Source organism: Perca fluviatilis, chromosome 6 (genome assembly GCF_010015445.1).
Source record: "Perca fluviatilis chromosome 6, GENO_Pfluv_1.0, whole genome shotgun sequence".
NCBI lineage: Eukaryota > Metazoa > Chordata > Actinopteri > Perciformes > Percidae > Perca > Perca fluviatilis.
Window position 1 is genome coordinate 2,537,108 of NC_053117.1, and position 16,329 is coordinate 2,553,436.

The window sequence follows — 16,329 nt, forward strand, 5'->3', positions numbered from 1 at the left end:
TATCTGTTGAGGATTTTAAGTAGACGTGTTTTGTTAGAATAACAAATAAAATGTACATGAACATATTCTACAGTTAGTTGAAAATATACAGTGTAACCTAAAAACATGTTTTAGTTTACTGCAGTTACTATCATATCCTCAACGACGGGAGGGAAGCAGATAGCCAGCAGTTTCACTGGGGATTTCATGTACAGCTGACAGACTGAGTCATTCAGTGGATCCTCGTTCTTGTCCAGCCAGCCAGTGGTATTGTAGTCCACGGTACCAGCGTAGTGCACCAGGGAGAAGTGGGCCTCAATCTTGCCTTTCTTGGGGGGCTTAGGCTTCTCAAATGCTTTGTTTTTGCCAAGATGCTGGTCATACAGCTTGTTCTTGAAGGATGTATCTGAGGCCTTGGGGAACATGCACTCCTCTTCAAGGATGGAGAAGATGTCCATGGGCTTGAAAGAAGTGGAGAGAAATACAGTATTAGTTGATTAGGTGTCATTAGGTGACACATACAATCCAAAAAGAATAATTATATATTATCACCAAATGAAGTTTTCAATCAGAGGCACTTCACAGCAAGAGGGATACCATGTCCATCAGGCTCAGTGGGTCACTGGAACACGCGTCTCCACAGAGCCGTTCCAAGCCCAGGCGATGACAGGGGTGGCACGGCGGAATTATCAGCGCCTGGTGGACTTGAAACGTGTCACTTGAAGCCAGATGTTCACCTCCCAACTGTCTTTGATCCAGCTTTAATGGCAGAACTAAATGCAGTCTCTGAAAAAGTGCTGGGGCATGTGAAGTATGCTGCTTTTCATTTCACTGGCAGAGACACTGGGGAGAAGTTTAGCTTGGAATATGTTGAGCCTGCCGCCCAGTTCCTCTAGGCACAGGAGCAAGACAGACTTAACACCTGCCCTGAATCCCCCTCCTCAAAGCAGGCCACCCACTGCCCAGGCTGAGCTTCCTCAGTCATCTTCCAGCTCACCAGCCAAGCTGTTTCAGTTTGCTGCATGCCCTCCTGCTGTTAAACCAGACGTGACTCCAAGTTCAACTCCTGAGCCTCAGACACGGCCAGGTAAACATTTGACACTTGACAAAGTGGTGGACAAAACTTCTGTATCAGTAGCAGTGCCTAGGTTTCAATCATTTTAATAGCCTTTATAAATGAGTTACATCTTTCTTTTCTTAGAGAGGAGACAATATGAGAACTTTATGTCATGTGTTATTGAATAGACATTTACATAAACATAATCATCCATCAGCCATTTTCTAAACAAACTTACCAACTGGAAAGTGAGTTTTCACCCATACAAGTGTATGAATTGTTTTGTGGTTTGTTTGTTTTATCTTTTTTCGGGCTAGAATGACTTATTGTACTCTGTCTTTTGTTGTTATAGAAACCAGAAGTCCGCTGTCTCTCCCCTTGCTTTCCTCACCATCTGGTGCTCGCACTGGACCTGTGAAGACAGGTAGGAGGGTGTTTGTGTTGGACCACAAGCGCTGGCCAACCCCTATGAAAAAGGCTATTGACGACCTGCTTAATAAACACCGTGGCCAGAAGGACGTGCTCAAGCTTGTAGACCAGGACTATGCTGGTCTAGTTCACAACTCCTGTAAAGACCCAAACAGCATGCTCCACCCAACAGCCAAACTACATATTGCACAGTATTTAAAGCACCTCAGCAAACTGTTAAACACCAGCTCCTCTTTAAACACCAGCCCGGAAAAACTGCAAGAGAGGCAGGAACTCTTGCACTCTCTGACCAAGGGGAGTACGACTACCAGTGTCTATTGAGAAAATAGTTAAAAACATAATGGACAAGCAGCAGCAACAACAGCCGGAACAAAAAAAGGCACAGACAAAAACGTGTCTTTCCTGTGGCCAGCCAAAGTCGAAGTATGAGAATGATGGTTCTTCCATCCACTTCTTTTACCAGCAAGGCCCTGTCAGGTATTTCTACTGCTCCACTAAGGTTTTTAAAGCCTATGGTGCTGAAGGTCTGACAAACCCAAAAATACCCTTTAATGACTCTGCACAGACAGAGTTCTTTCAGCAAGAACTAGATGCCGCAAAGAAAAGGGTGGAGGACAGAGGACAGCAAAAGAGGAAAAGGACCACCACAGAGGAGTCCCAGCCCACAGGTCGCAAGTGTCGGTTTTGCAGAATGGAACTGAAGCAGGGCCCAAACAGTCCTCATATTCACACTGGATTCCCTGGAGTAGCAGCGAAGTACATTTACTGCCCTGCTAAAGTCTTTTCTATTTACAAAGACCAGGGCAGGGAGAAGGAGATGACCTGGAAAGAGTTCCAGGAGTCTGCCTTTTATAAGTCAGAAAAACTGAAGTGGGAGGTTGAAAATGGAAAATGACGGACATTGAGGGAGGGGGAGGGGGGGGGATGTTTAGTGTGTTTATACTGTATATTTTTCCCATTTCATATTTATTTTACATATTTTGTTTTGTGTGTGACCTTGCACTATGGGGCTTGGTGTGTTTAAACTGTCATTGTTGTATTTAATAAACAAGACATTACATTAACCAATATTTACATGTCTCATTAATAAGTGCATAACATTAAGAGAACAGTAAAGTGTGTATAATTGAATGCAAAGGTTTTAAGAAATTGTAATGTTACACATACTAAGAAAACTGTAATATAAGAGAAGTCAAGTATTTGATACAACAGTGTCATTATATATTTTTAGTATATATAGTATTTTAGTATTTAGTAATATATATATATATATTATATATATATATATATATATTATATATATATATATATATATATATATATTGGTTAAGGTATTTACTTGACTAAAGATTAAAAACATACTAATAAATACCTATTTATCTTTAATAATGCATCACAGACATTGCCCCAACTGAGATTCGAAACCTGCGTCCAGATAATTATTAAATATGCAGGAATCCTGTCCATATGCTGTCCAAGGAGCTTGTTCAGCACCTTGGACAGCGTTAATAATGCTGCAACTTCATTGGCTGTCACTGCCTTCCACCTAGGCGTCGGGTCTTATAGAGACAAGTCTCCCAACAGACACCAGATAATTAAACTAGGTCGCATTATGCCAAATGTCATTAAAAGAGTATTATGTAAAAGCTTAAAAAAAAACTATGAAGCATTGAGCAATTTAAAAATGTAAGCAGCTTGGCGGATTTAAGACTCAGCTTCCGGACGTGCTCCATGCAGCAACGATGGCTGGGGATCGGGGAGATAGAGAGGGGTAGTATCAATTTCTACTACGCTCTATCAACGCCTACCTCAGAAGCATAGACAGTATATAATGGACCAACAGACCCCATTGCTCTGGACGGAGACCAGTGGAGGCTATTAGAAGCACTTTTCCGGTGATGGCCAGCCTTACTGCGCAGCCTCCAACTGAGAAAGACAGCGTAAATGTGACGTGAGCAACGTGTCTGAAAGTTGTAAGTCTTCTGGTAGCTGTGCCAAGAGAAATCTCAATCATTCCCAATCTTACAGAGAAGGAGAGTGTAGGTATATGTAAGGAGATAACATGGGCACAGGCTAATTATTGCTAACTAAAATGCTAGTTAACATTAGTAATTAATCCTAAACAGCTCACGTAAGTCGAAACTGCCTGCAAGCTTATCCTGTACTATACGGTAATTCCTCTACTATGTGACAAAATCGTTAGCCTATTTTTACAAAAACGTCTGCTACGGAGCCATAACGTGAGGTACAAGGTAATGGAGCCTTTTATACATTGTCGTGGTTCTTTAGAACTAAACAATGGACAAATAGAGTCTTTAAACGCTTCAGATGTAAAGTTATTCGCTGTCAAGTGGCGCCAAAATGAATGCTAGTCAGTGGAATGCTAACGGGAGGTGATGGCCAGGTAGCAACAAAATAGCGCCATAGGAGGTTTGAGTTCTGAAGCGAAGCTTACCCCCTTGCTCAGAAGCTACATCTTCCAGCTCACAGTCTCACGGCCACACCGCTGCCTACAGATATTAAAAAGGAATTGAGCTGTATTTAAAGGCCTCCTATGTCTCACTTGTTTCACTGAGGGTGTATATTTGTTTTTTCTATTAATTCCCATGTCGGACACACTCTCTCTATCTCATAGTCACTGCAGACACTGAGTTCAGATTTTAAATTGCTTTAGTTTTCAAATTATTGGCTTTGATTTGGCTGAGGATGCCCATTGGAATTGTGGGTTATTGGAATTGGAATTAACGCCTTATAAATGCCGCTCGGAGTTGTCATGGTGATGCGTCTGGCCCAAAGTTAACTTACGGTCCAGCTGCGTTTGTTTACTATTTAGCTAGGTTTTACCAGCGAATATGGCACCGACCAGGCACGGCGTTACTTTTCAACAGACCCACCCAAAACTTTTCTTCAAAAAACATTAATTAATTAATATATTATAATTTGGTGAATAATTATTAAAATCGGCAAATAATCTCATAATTTGTGCTAAAATAGTCTAAATGTTTAGTTTTCAAAAACAATAAAAAAAAACTGGTCATGTCTATTTTTATGTTTCTGCGCAAGCAGACTGTGAGGTTCGGGATGGATGTAGCTTGTCGGTATGCTAGGCTAGCTCTCAGTGATCTGAGAGTGTGAAAATCATTTCCAGTAAAGGACAATGTTGAAACAGTCATTGTTTTAGGTACCTTATTAGTGGATGATATGAGTCCTGTGGATCTGTCTTCCGCGGATGAACCCACAACTCAACCAGTGCTGAAGTATCCGGTCGCTTCTCCTGCTTTAGGGAGTTTAATTGTGTAGGACCGCCAGAGGATAACAGTAAGGTATGTGAAGGCTACTCTGCCTGTATTGTATAATGTCGTTATATGAGATATATGGATTAAAATAATCGATTCATAACTCACTACAGAGCTGCAGGCGCAATTCTATTTCTATAACAGCTTGTTACTGTTGTCAAGTTGTTTTTCCCTCATGGTTTTCTCTTGTTTTGGTCAATGATGCTTTAGGGCTTTTTAATGCGATTTATTTATTTTTGTTAAACATGTTGTAACATGAATCATCACACTAAAGTAAGGAAATAACTTGAGTCTTGTTTTACATGACAGATGACGTTGTCAATGAACAAGTTCTGTGGCCGAGTATTGATTGAAACTGTCGGGCAGTCCCAGTAAGCACACATACGTCGGCACAATAGGGCGGGCCAAACTATCACCAATAAAAAAGGAAGTCTCTGCTGAGTTCATTGATACCTCGCATAAGACTCTACCACAAACGGGTCACCATTTATAAATGTGGGCGTGGCTAAGCACAGAGGGGCGGGCCAAACAATCACCAATGAATAAGGAACTCTCTGCTGAGTTCAATGATACCTCACTTAAGGGTCTACCTGAAACGGTTCAAATGTTATGAAAGGGGGCGTGGCTTAAGCATAGGGGGCGGACCAAACCATGACCAATGAATAAGGAAGTCTCTGCTGAGCTCATTGATACCTCACATAGGACTATACCTTAAACGGGTCAACAGTTATGAAAGGGGGCTTGGCTTAAGCATAGTGGGCCGTCCAAACCATAACCAATGAATAAGGAAGTCTCTGCTGAGTTCAACGATACCTCACACAAGGGTATACCTTAAACGGTTTCAATGTTATGAAAGGGGGCGTGGCCTGAGTAAGTGGGCGTGGTTAAAGTGTAGGGGGCTGCTCAGTATCACATGTAGACCACACATTATAAGTTTCATGTAAATCGGATGATGTTTGTCATATAAGGTGCATTTCCTGTTGCCAGCGGGGGGCGCTATGACCAAAAGTCAATTTTGGCCTGTAGGTGTCCTCAGGCCTGGACCCTTGTCAATCGTGAGAAATTTCGGGCAGATACGACAACGTACACTCAAGTTACAACAACTTATTGTTCATCGCTAAACACTCAAAATGGCCGCCACACCACGCCCACATCGTCTGACGAAAAGTTTTTCTTTTAATAACTTTTCATCTTTAAGGTGTTGGGATGGTACAGACCAAGTTTGAAGTCCATCGGATGAAATTGCTAGGAGGAGTTCGTTAAAGTATAGCACCTTGACTTTTAGGCCTACTTCCTGTTGCCACTAGGGGGCGCTATGACTTTAAGTAAATATCAGCCTTTATTTGTCCTCAGGATTGGACTCTTATGAATCCTGAAAAGTTTCGAGCCAGTTGGACAATGTACACTCGAGTTACACCCACTTCCTGTTTCGGTGGCGAAACGCACAAAATGGCCGCCCCGCCACGGCAACGCCCTATGACGAAAAGTTTTTCTTTTAACAAGTTTTCATCTTTAATGTCTTAAGATATGGCACAGACCGAGTTTGAAGTTGATCGGATGAAATCTCTAGGAGGAGTTCGTTAAAGTACGACCAAAATCACACTAATTTCGAACTTTGAAATCAAAATGGCGGACTTCCTGTTGGGTTTAAGGTATGGCTCTAATCAAGGGGGTAAGCTTCGCTTCAGAACTCGAACCTCCTATGGCACCATTTTGACGCTACAAAGAGATCACCTCCCGTTAGCATTCCACTGACTAGCATACATTTTGGCGCCACTTTGACAGCGAATAACTTTACATCAGAAATGTTTAAAGACTCTATTTGTCCATTGTTTAGTTCTAAAGAAACACGACAATGTATAAAAGGCTCCATTACCTTGTACCTCACGTTATGGCTCTGTAGCAGACGTTTTTGTAAAAATAGGCTAACGATTGTGTCATAACCAGGTGACTTACTGTCGCATAGTAGAGGAATTACCGTATAGTACAGGAGAAGCTCGCAGGCAGTTTCGACTTACGTTAGCTGTTTAGGTTTAATTACTAATGTTAACTAGCATGTTAGTTAGCAATAATTAGCCTCTGCTTATGTTATCTCCTTACATATACCTACACTGTCCGTCTCTTTAAGATTGGGAATGATTGAGATTTCTCTTGGCACAGCTACTAGAAGACTTATAACTTTCAGACACGTTGCTCACGTCACATTTACGTTGTCTCTGTCAGTTGGAGGCTGCGCAGTAAAGCAAGAGATCACCGGAAAAGTGCTTCTAATAGCCTTCACTGGTCTCCGTCCAGAGCAACGGGGTCTATTGGTCCATTATATATATGTCAGTGGCTCTAATGAAGTTTTTTGTACATCTTGACATGTTACATATGTGTACCAAGTTTTGTGAGTCTACGTTAAACGCACTGCAGGGGCTCAATTGTTTTAACTTTCTAGGGGGCGCTAGCGAGCCATTTTTGTGCGCCTATTCGCGAAACCCTTAAAATACGTAAATTTTCACCAGACTTGATGCGACCGCCAAATTTGGTGAGTTTTTTAATATGTTAAGCCCCTCATTTGACGGGAAAAAGAATAGAAAAGAATAGAAAGAATAGAATAGAAACAATAATTCCTTCAGTTTCAATAGGGCCTTCGGCGCTTGGGCCCTAAATATTCGTGCTCTAGCTAGTTATATGTACTAATCTGACTGAATCTGAATGTTAAGTTAACGTTAGCTATGTCAATTGCAGTACAGGCCAGTAACGTTAGCTAACGTTAGGCTGCTAGATAGCTAATTGAACGTTACCCGATATCCCTTTACGTTAATTTTAGCTAGCTAACAGTAACTGAGTTCCGCACCATACTTTTCTCATATCGGTTAATTTGATTTTTTTGGGCTTAAATGGAACTGAACCTCAACTGGGAACATTTAAAGCTGACGAGTTGTTATAGAATCAAAATGTCAAGGTAAATTCGGCATGTAGCTAATCTGCCAACTAACGTTAAATCATATTTATAAAAGGTGAAGAGGTTCAGGGGCCGTCTAATGGCAGGCTAACGTTCGTACTTATTACATTGTGATTATGTTTTATTTTTACCCTGCTTATTACCAAAATAACACTATGTAAAATTAGTTTTAGTACAGTTTAGCTGGTAAGAATGTGGTTCGTTTCTGTACACTCAACATTATAAATCTGGTTCATAACTGATTTTGAAAACGGGGTTCGGAGTGCCAACAGTCATAAAACATCAGTTATTAGATGGTGCCCATTTCCGTTGGCTAACGTTTGCCTTCAAAACACCCCAATGGGCATCGTCACCTGTTACCATCATTTTCTTACTGATATATCACTAACGTTGATTACTTCAAATAAAAACAATTTACCTGGCAAGCTAGCATTAGCTTAATGTAGTTACTGTCCAGTTACTTAACTTTATGTTTTACTTTTTGTTGAAGCTAAATTGACCATAAGCCTAGCTAACGTTACATAGCTAAAACTGACATTAGCGGTTAATAATCGGCTTTAACAGGGACTAAACACGTTCGATGGAGATATTGAATCACATTTGACTTTGAGATTAATACAATTATCAATATCACAATAATTTTATTGGTACTTTTCCATTTCATGTTTATAGCAAGGATAACTTTGGTAAACTGTTAGTTGATGTTTGTTTGCTTGTTTGTTTCACTAGTTATCCCTCATTAAAAAGGTGATTCTTGCTAAAACAGTAGTTTGCAATACTAAAAATACTGCATACAGGCGCAGTGCCACTCATAATTCTAATGTGTTGCTCTATTTTTCATCCCCCTGTGTGTTCAAGGGTTCCTAGACTTTCTCTATCTATTACATTTTACTTGAATTATTAATTACCTGTGTATTAATCTCTTTCAGATAAGAGGAAAGAGTTTGAAAACTGATTTGACGACCACTGCTGAATTGGCCTGCTCAGAGGAAGAGGCACTAATGATTCCAGAAGAGGAAGCTAAAGAAGAAGACCTACACAGACTTTGAAATGGGTAGGTAATAAGCTATTATTAAATCATATCCATCTATCAACAGTAAATATTTTAACCCTTTGGAAGTTGTACTTAGGTTACATTTTGTATTCAAATGTAACCCTAATGTGCAGTGAAGGAGATAAACCAGACGTCCTTTGCTCCAGTGTTGATTACTTTATAATCAACACTGCTCCAAGTAGACCACACACACCCTATCTGACAATTTACTCACGTGAAACATCAATGTACACCTTATTATGCAATATCAATAACTCCTCTGTGCAATACTGTGAATACCGTATTATTAAACTTTCTGTCTGTATACTGAAAAATTTTAACAGTTTTATTCTTGCATTTTTACTGATGCTTTTGTCATTGTACTTTCCTTTTGGTGCAGTATCACTGAAAATGTCCTCCACTGTGGGTTAATTAAGGATCTTATCTTGTTTTAAATTTGTATATGTTTTATAATTATGTAACATGTTTTATATGTTATATGTATGTATTTTTCAGATCTCTCAATTTCCACAATGACCAAGATATTCAATGGGCAAATGTGGAAAGCTGCCATATTCCCAGTCATTACTTTGCCAAATCATCTGTGGTAAGTTTACAAAATCATAATTGAAAATGGGGGTAGGAAGTAAAGAGAGGACAGCATAAAATGGCACCTTTGGTATCAAAAGTAAATACTTTTTAAATAATTGTGATTACTATGAAATCTTGATGTTAGCATTTTTAGAGAGAAAGTTATGGTATATTTTATGGAACGATTTATAACATGCTATTTAAAGCTTTAATTTACAAAGTGATAAAATAAATACATATTGTCAGAATGGCACTTTAACAGCAGTTGAGGCTAGATGGGATACAGCTACAGTGACGACAGTTAAGTTTAGGCACCAAAACGACTAGTTAAGTTCAGGAAACAGATCGTGGTTTGAATTAAAACTCTAGAGGAACGAAACATGTTTTCCTGGGTGAAAGTATAACAAATATATTATTATATTAGTCTAGATTTTGCGGGATTTTTGCGTAACTTTTGGCCGTAGCTGTATCCCTTCTACCGTAAGCGCCCCCTACTGACCAAATGGCCTTACTGTTCAATTATATTTAAAGGCTGAATTGGAGCTTCTGAGGAAAATTTAGCAGAGAATTTAACTACGTTAACGACATTTGGCTTGCCATATTCTACATGATGAAACCAGTTTTCTATTCACATCTGCAAAAAAAAATATTACTCAACCACTTCTTAAAAACAAAGGGAGATGAAACAAAAAATTTATTAAAAGATACTTCTTCGAATAACGCACAAAACCCAAATCTTTTGTTCTTGTCACAGTAGCAGCACCACCGAGGGATCCTACTTTCCTGAGTACGAAGCCGGCCATCAAGGACTTCCCCGACTGGCAACAGACTGGAGCAGAGGCTGTAGCAGGGACAGCATTTTTTTGCTACTGAAATAATTTACATTGTGATAGACAATGGACAATATAGTGTGACAATTAGTTTTTGTTCTCCAACATGTACACACTGCTGTTGTGAAGCAGTGATATACAGCTCACGAGTGTGTAGTCAAAAGAGAGAAATACTGTATATTTCAGCGACTCCTACAGATTAAGAAAAATAATAAATTTTCTTATTCTTGGCTCAATTGTTCAGTGTTTGGGTTCAAATAACATTACCATGATCCCATAGGCATAAAAAAATTGACAAAGTGACGTTTTTTAAAACTGAAACAGGGCGTTGGATATCCTGTTGTGTGTGCAAGCCCTTTTTATTACCACGGGTTTACAGACACATCTCTACTGATTGGGTATCACCTGGAACACCAATAATCGAGAGACACACCCACCAAACGAGAGAAAACATAACTCAAGCCGTTGCACACCGTTCCCAGGAAACGTGCGTGCCCCAGCTCTTTGCCTGAGGGGAAGCCCACAGTCTCAGACTTTAAAAAACACTGGTTTAAGCTTTTAACCCTCGTGTTGACTTCGGATCAAATTGACACGTTTTCAATTTTTGTTTTATATCAGAAAATATGGGACGTAGAAATAAGCGCTGAAAATGTAATAATTTTTTTTTAAGGTTGACGGGAAGACAACAAAAGGTAGTGTTTTTGTAAATTAGCCCTTAGTATAGACCACGGTAGGATAATTATCCCCAAATCTAGCTACATACAAGAATAGCTTTTAATGTGTTACAGTGTGCTATATTCTATAATGACTTGAACTTATGTAAATTGTCTTTTGAGTACTCTGAAAAGCGCTTTATAAATAAAATGTATTATTATAAGTAATTGTGTATGGTTTATCTATCTTACTTTAGCAATTCAATTTAGTAAAGATATTTAAAGTAATTGTGTGTGACCTATACTGACCAGTATTGTTAAATGGATTAATGCAGGATCAATTGATGGGCACATCTTCCAGACATCTGTACTACGTATAACAGATGTCAGGAAGATGTACCTGAGACTGCATCTGTAAGATGTATAGCAGATGTTAGAACGACGTATATAAGCCTACATCTCTACGATGTATTGCATACGTTAGAACGATGTATATTGCCTGCATCTCTACGATGTATGGCATACGTTAGAATGATGTATATATGTATACGTCGCGGAGAGAGCGGCTATATGTCGCTGAAACGTTGCGTAGCGACGTTGCGTAGCGACGTTGCGTTGCGACGTTGCGTTGCCAGTGAGCAAACTACCAAAATACTACGTATCCCTGATGCATTTTGTGTATGTGTGCTTACTGGGGTGTTGTTGATCTGCATTGTTGAAAACTTAAAACAATTGAACAGAATTGTGAAATAATTGTTTTTTAAAACCAGTTTTTTTAAATTGTTTTAGCACAAATTATGAGATTATTTGCCGATTTTAATAATTATTCACCAAATTATAATATATTAATTAATTAATGTTTTTTGAAGAAAAGTTTTGGGTGGGCCTAGGCCCGTCAGGCCCATCCATAACGCCGTGCCTGGTCGGTGCCATATTCGCCGGTAAAACCTAGCTAAATAGTAAACAAACGCAGACCTAGTTTAATTATCTGGTGTCTGTTGGGAGACTTGTTTCTATAAGACCCGACGCCTAGGTGGAAGCCAGTGACAGCCAATGAAGTTGCAGCATTATTAACGCTGTCCAAGGTGCTGAACAAGCTGCGTTTTTTCCTGCATATTTAATAATTATTATCTGGACACAGGTTCGAATCCCAGTTGGGGCAATGTCTGTGATGCATTATTAAAGATAAATAGGTATTTATTGTATGTTTTTAATCTTTAGTCAAGTAAATACCTTAAACAAAATATATATATATATATATATATATATATATATATATATATATATATTTATATATATTTATATATATATATTACAAATACTATATATACTAAAAATATATAATGACACTCTTGTATCAAATACTTGACTTCCCTTATAGTACAGTTTTCTTAGTATGTGTAACATTACAATTTCTTAAAACCTTTGCATTCAATTATACACACTTTACTGTTCTCTTAATGTTATGCACTTATTAATGAGACATGTAAATATTGGTTAATGTAATGTCTTGTTTATTAAATACAATATACAGTATATACACACTAAACATCCCCCCCCTCCCTCAATGTCCGTCATTTTCCATTTTCAACCTCCCACTTCAGTTTTTCTGACTTATAAAAGGCAGACTCCTGGAACTCTTTCCAGGTCATCTCCTTCTCCCTGCCCTGGTCTTTGTAAATAGAAAAGACTTTAGCAGGGCAGTAAATGTACTTCGCTGCTACTCCAGGGAATCCAGTGTGAATATGAGGACTGTTTGGGCCCTGCTTCAGTTCCATTCTGCAAAACCGACAGTTGCGACCTGTGGGCTGGGACTCCTCTGTGGTGGTCCTTTTCCTCTTTTGCTGTCCTCTGTCCTCCAACCTTTTCTTTGTGGCATCTAGTTCTTGCTGAAAGAACTCTGTCTGTGCAGAGTCATTAAAGGGTATTTTTGGGTTTGTCAGACCTTCAGCACCATAGGCTTTAAAAACCTTAGTGGAGCAGTAGAAATACCTGACAGGGCCTTGCTGGTAAAAGAAGTGGATGGAAGAACCATCATTCTCATACTTCGACTTTGGCTGGCCACAGGAAAGACACGTTTTTGTCTGTGCCTTTTTTTGTTCCGGCTGTTGTTGCTGCTGCTTGTCCATTATGTTTTTAACTATTTTCTCAATAGACACTGGTAGTCGTACTCCCCTTGGTCAGAGAGTGCAAGAGTTCCTGCCTCTCTTGCAGTTTTTCCGGGCTGGTGTTTAAAGAGGAGCTGGTGTTTAACAGTTTGCTGAGGTGCTTTAAATACTGTGCAATATGTAGTTTGGCTGTTGGGTGGAGCATGCTGTTTGGGTCTTTACAGGAGTTGTGAACTAGACCAGCATAGTCCTGGTCTACAAGCTTGAGCACGTCCTTCTGGCCACGGTGTTTATTAAGCAGGTCGTCAATAGCCTTTTTCATAGGGGTTGGCCAGCGCTTGTGGTCCAACACAAACACCCTCCTACCTGTCTTCACAGGTCCAGTGCACCAGATGGTGAGGAAAGCAAGGGGAGAGACAGCGGACTTCTGGTTTCTATAACAACAAAAGACAGTACAAAAAAGTACAATAAGTCATTCTGGCCCGAAAAAAGATAAAACAAACAAACCACAAAACAATTCATACACTTGTATGGGTGAAAACTCACTTTCCAGTTGGTAAGTTTGTTTAGAAAATGGCTGATGGATGATTATGTTTATGTAAAAGTCTATTCAATAACACATGACATAATGTTCTCATATTGTCTCCTCTCTAAGAAAAGAAAGATGTAACTCATTTATAAAGGCTATTAATATGATTGAAACCTAGGCACTGCTACTGATACAGAAGTTTTGTCCACCACTTTGTCAAGTGTCAAATGTTTACCTGGCCGTGTCTGAGGCTCAGGAGTTGAACTTGGAGTCACGTCTGGTTTAACAGCAGGAGGGCATGCAGCAAACTGAAACAGCTTGGCTGGTGAGCTGGAAGATGACTGAGGAAGCTCAGCCTGGGCAGTGGGTGGGCTGCTTTGAGGAGGGGGATTCAGGGCAGGTGTTAAGTCTGTCTTGCTCCTGTGCTTATCCCAGTCTAGAGGAACTGGGCGGCAACCAGGCTCAACATATTCCAAGCTAAACTTCTCCCCAGTGTCTCTGCCAGTGAAATGAAAAGCCGCATACTTCACATGCCCCAGCACTTTTTCAGAGACTGCATTTAGTTCTGCCATTAAAGCTGGATCAAAGATAGTTGGGAGGTGAACATCTGGCTGTTTCAAGTCCAGCAGGCGCTGATAATTCCGCCGTGCCACCCCTGTCATCCCCTGGGCTTGGAACGGCTCTGTGGAGACGCGTGTTCCACTGACCCACTGAGCCTGATGGAAATGGTATCCCTCTTGCTGTGAAGTGCTGATGGCACTGATGGGGATCCACACAGGAACTTTAGCACCTTCCCCCTGCATGTGGTTTAGCTGCAGTGTTCCTTCGTGCCTGTACAAGATCCCACCTTCAACCTCAGGATCCCTCAGGCACCCGCGCAAGATGTGTATGCGCTGAATGTCTTCAGCATAGAGGGCTTGAAGAGAGGAACGCCGTTTTGATCAGTTGCGAGGTAAAAGTGCTGGAAAACTCCCTTGACTCTCTTGGCGAGCTCCTCCGGCTGTGGAATTCTGGTCCTGCAGTGCTCATAAATGTGTGCCTTTGTTGGGTTGGCAGGCTGAATGCCACAGAAGGCATTTGCCTCTTTAAGCCTCTGCAGGTCTTCCTGATCCACCACTGAAAAGGCTGCCGACAGGAACTGAGCAAAGGAACTGTACAGGGGATGATGCTCTGACACACACTCACGGAGGAACCATCTCAAACAGTGGAACAAGTCCAGCTTGATAATTATGTTTTTATTGTAGTGGGATCTTGATGCACAGGTGTTCAGCAGGTCACCAGTAGTGGCATCAGCAACAATGCCATTAGTAGTTGTCCAAGCATCCCAGTTCATGTGCTCTCCTGTGTAAGATTCTGCAACCTTAAATGCTGCGCAGCAATCCCTGAAAGAAGAAATAGAGACACAGTATAGCCATTAATGTTAAAGCAGTGATATCAATCCCTATTTACTTCAGTGTATTCAGTCATAAAAATAAAATAAAATGAATGCAAAGTGAAATTATGAAAAATTAAAAGCAAAGTTAATTGTGATTATTAGCTGTTCATGTCACCAATGAAAGTAAAATATACTGTTTATATCTTACCTGTCTACCCGCTGGTAGTGTGCCTTCTCTATGCCTGCAGTGTTGTAGCGGTGTGCTACACCTTCATACATGGGCTTCAGTGACTTTTCTGTCTCAGACTGCACCATCACCCATGAAAGGATCATCCAGTTCTCATTCATGACTGCATATGATGACATGGTCCCAGATGAAAAGGTGACCTTCCTAGCAACTTTCCGTGTGTGGTCTGAGCGGAAAGCCTGTCCAAAGGTGCCCTGAAGAAGCTTTGTGATAGCACCCTCCTGGTGTTTGTACTCATGCAGTAGGCAGTCAGTTAGGTAGTGTGCAGACACAGAGATCCCGTTCCAGCCATCTGAATCCCCATACTCTCCAAAGGGAACTGGCTTGGTTTCCTGTCTTATGAACTGAGTGATGGTTCTTAGGTCATACTTTCCTGCCTCACCATCCATGATGTTCTGGCAGGTAAGGAGGAAATACAGTTAAATAATACACACCTGGAACTTTTACAGTTGTCTCTGTTGGCTGAGGACCTACTGTTTTTGGCATCAGAAACCTCAGCTCATGAGGGAGGGGCACAGGTCTCCTTACAGTTGTCCTTACAATTATTAGTTTATAACAGACATAGAGAATAGGACAGAAAGCTTTAAATGGATGAAGCAAAATACAGTGCATTTACCATCTTCTTGTTAGCTCTTGAATTTAGTTGTTCTAGACCGTGTAGCTGATGGTGCTAAAACAGAAAAAGTCTTTTCAGTCATTTATATTTTTGGCAAAATACAAAAATTTGTGTTAGTAAGTTAAGGCACCCATCTTTTACTTCACCTGCTTATCTCAGTCTTATATATATAGTGAAACAGACTGTTTCTTATAATAATATATAAAGAATATGTTCATTCATACACATGCGTTCATTTTTTTTAACCCTTGTGTTGTCCTTCAGGTCACAGAGACCCGTTCAGTTCATTTGACTTTTTGCATTGGCCTTCGGGTCTCCGGGACCCACGCTTGTTTCATTTCACGTCAGGTCTACCACCGCGCCCCTGGCTTTTGGGTCCCCGAGACCCATTCCGTATTCAATGGTATTTCTCTACTACCGCGGCCTCGGCTTTCGGGTCTCTGGAACCTGTCCTGTATTCAACATCCAAGGCTTGAGCTTGTCCTACTAAGACACTTTTATTATACACACACACACATATTCTCTGCACACATTTGTCTTGTTGTTTTTCATCTTTGCTTCTGCTTTTGGACCTTTGTACGTTTAGTACTTGGTTCCGCATGGCCCGTCGTATGACTCTAGATTTCAACCTGCATC

General features: G+C 40.4%; 4 protein-coding genes across 4 annotated transcripts; 1 reads left to right on the forward strand and 3 right to left on the reverse strand.

Moving 5' to 3' along the window:
• Window positions 1-110: 110 nt before the first annotated feature.
• On the reverse strand, window positions 111-452 carry LOC120560452 (myosin heavy chain, fast skeletal muscle-like). The gene has a single exon (XM_039802995.1). It carries the CDS (start codon window positions 435-437, stop codon window positions 111-113), a length of 327 nt encoding a protein of 108 aa, XP_039658929.1. The 5' UTR covers window positions 438-452.
• A 394-nt stretch (window positions 453-846) lies between these two features.
• LOC120560453 lies at window positions 847-2,026 on the forward strand. Its single transcript, XM_039802996.1, has 2 exons — window positions 847-1,066; window positions 1,389-2,026. Exons 1-2 carry the CDS (start codon window positions 847-849, stop codon window positions 1,784-1,786), a joined length of 618 nt encoding a protein of 205 aa, XP_039658930.1. The 3' UTR covers window positions 1,787-2,026.
• A 10,912-nt stretch (window positions 2,027-12,938) lies between these two features.
• LOC120560995 lies at window positions 12,939-14,259 on the reverse strand. Its single transcript, XM_039803937.1, has 2 exons — window positions 13,691-14,259; window positions 12,939-13,360 (listed from the first exon to the last, which is right to left on the reverse strand). Exons 1-2 carry the CDS (start codon window positions 14,256-14,258, stop codon window positions 13,299-13,301), a joined length of 630 nt encoding a protein of 209 aa, XP_039659871.1. The 5' UTR covers window position 14,259; the 3' UTR covers window positions 12,939-13,298.
• A 61-nt stretch (window positions 14,260-14,320) lies between these two features.
• Window positions 14,321-15,587, reverse strand: LOC120560454. Its single transcript, XM_039802997.1, has 3 exons — window positions 15,552-15,587; window positions 15,039-15,472; window positions 14,321-14,837 (listed from the first exon to the last, which is right to left on the reverse strand). The coding sequence occupies exons 1-3, from the start codon at window positions 15,561-15,563 to the stop codon at window positions 14,321-14,323; spliced, it is 963 nt and encodes a 320-aa protein (XP_039658931.1). The 5' UTR covers window positions 15,564-15,587.
• Window positions 15,588-16,329: the final 742 nt, after the last annotated feature.

Coding starts and splice junctions, on each gene's coding strand:
- LOC120560452 (XM_039802995.1), bottom strand. CDS start 437: ATGGACATCTTCTCCATCCTTGAAGAGGAGTGCATGTTCCCCAAGGCC.
- LOC120560453 (XM_039802996.1), top strand. CDS start 847: ATGTTGAGCCTGCCGCCCAGTTCCTCTAGGCACAGGAGCAAGACAGAC. Junction 1,067..1,388: donor TGAGCCTCAGACACGGCCAG/GTAAACATTTGA, acceptor TTGTTGTTATAG/AAACCAGAAGTCCGCTGTCT.
- LOC120560995 (XM_039803937.1), bottom strand. CDS start 14,258: ATGCAGGGGGAAGGTGCTAAAGTTCCTGTGTGGATCCCCATCAGTGCC. Junction 13,361..13,690: donor TGAGCCTCAGACACGGCCAG/GTAAACATTTGA, acceptor TTGTTGTTATAG/AAACCAGAAGTCCGCTGTCT.
- LOC120560454 (XM_039802997.1), bottom strand. Junction 14,838..15,038: donor CACTACCAGCGGGTAGACAG/GTAAGATATAAA, acceptor TTCTTCTTTCAG/GGATTGCTGCGCAGCATTTA.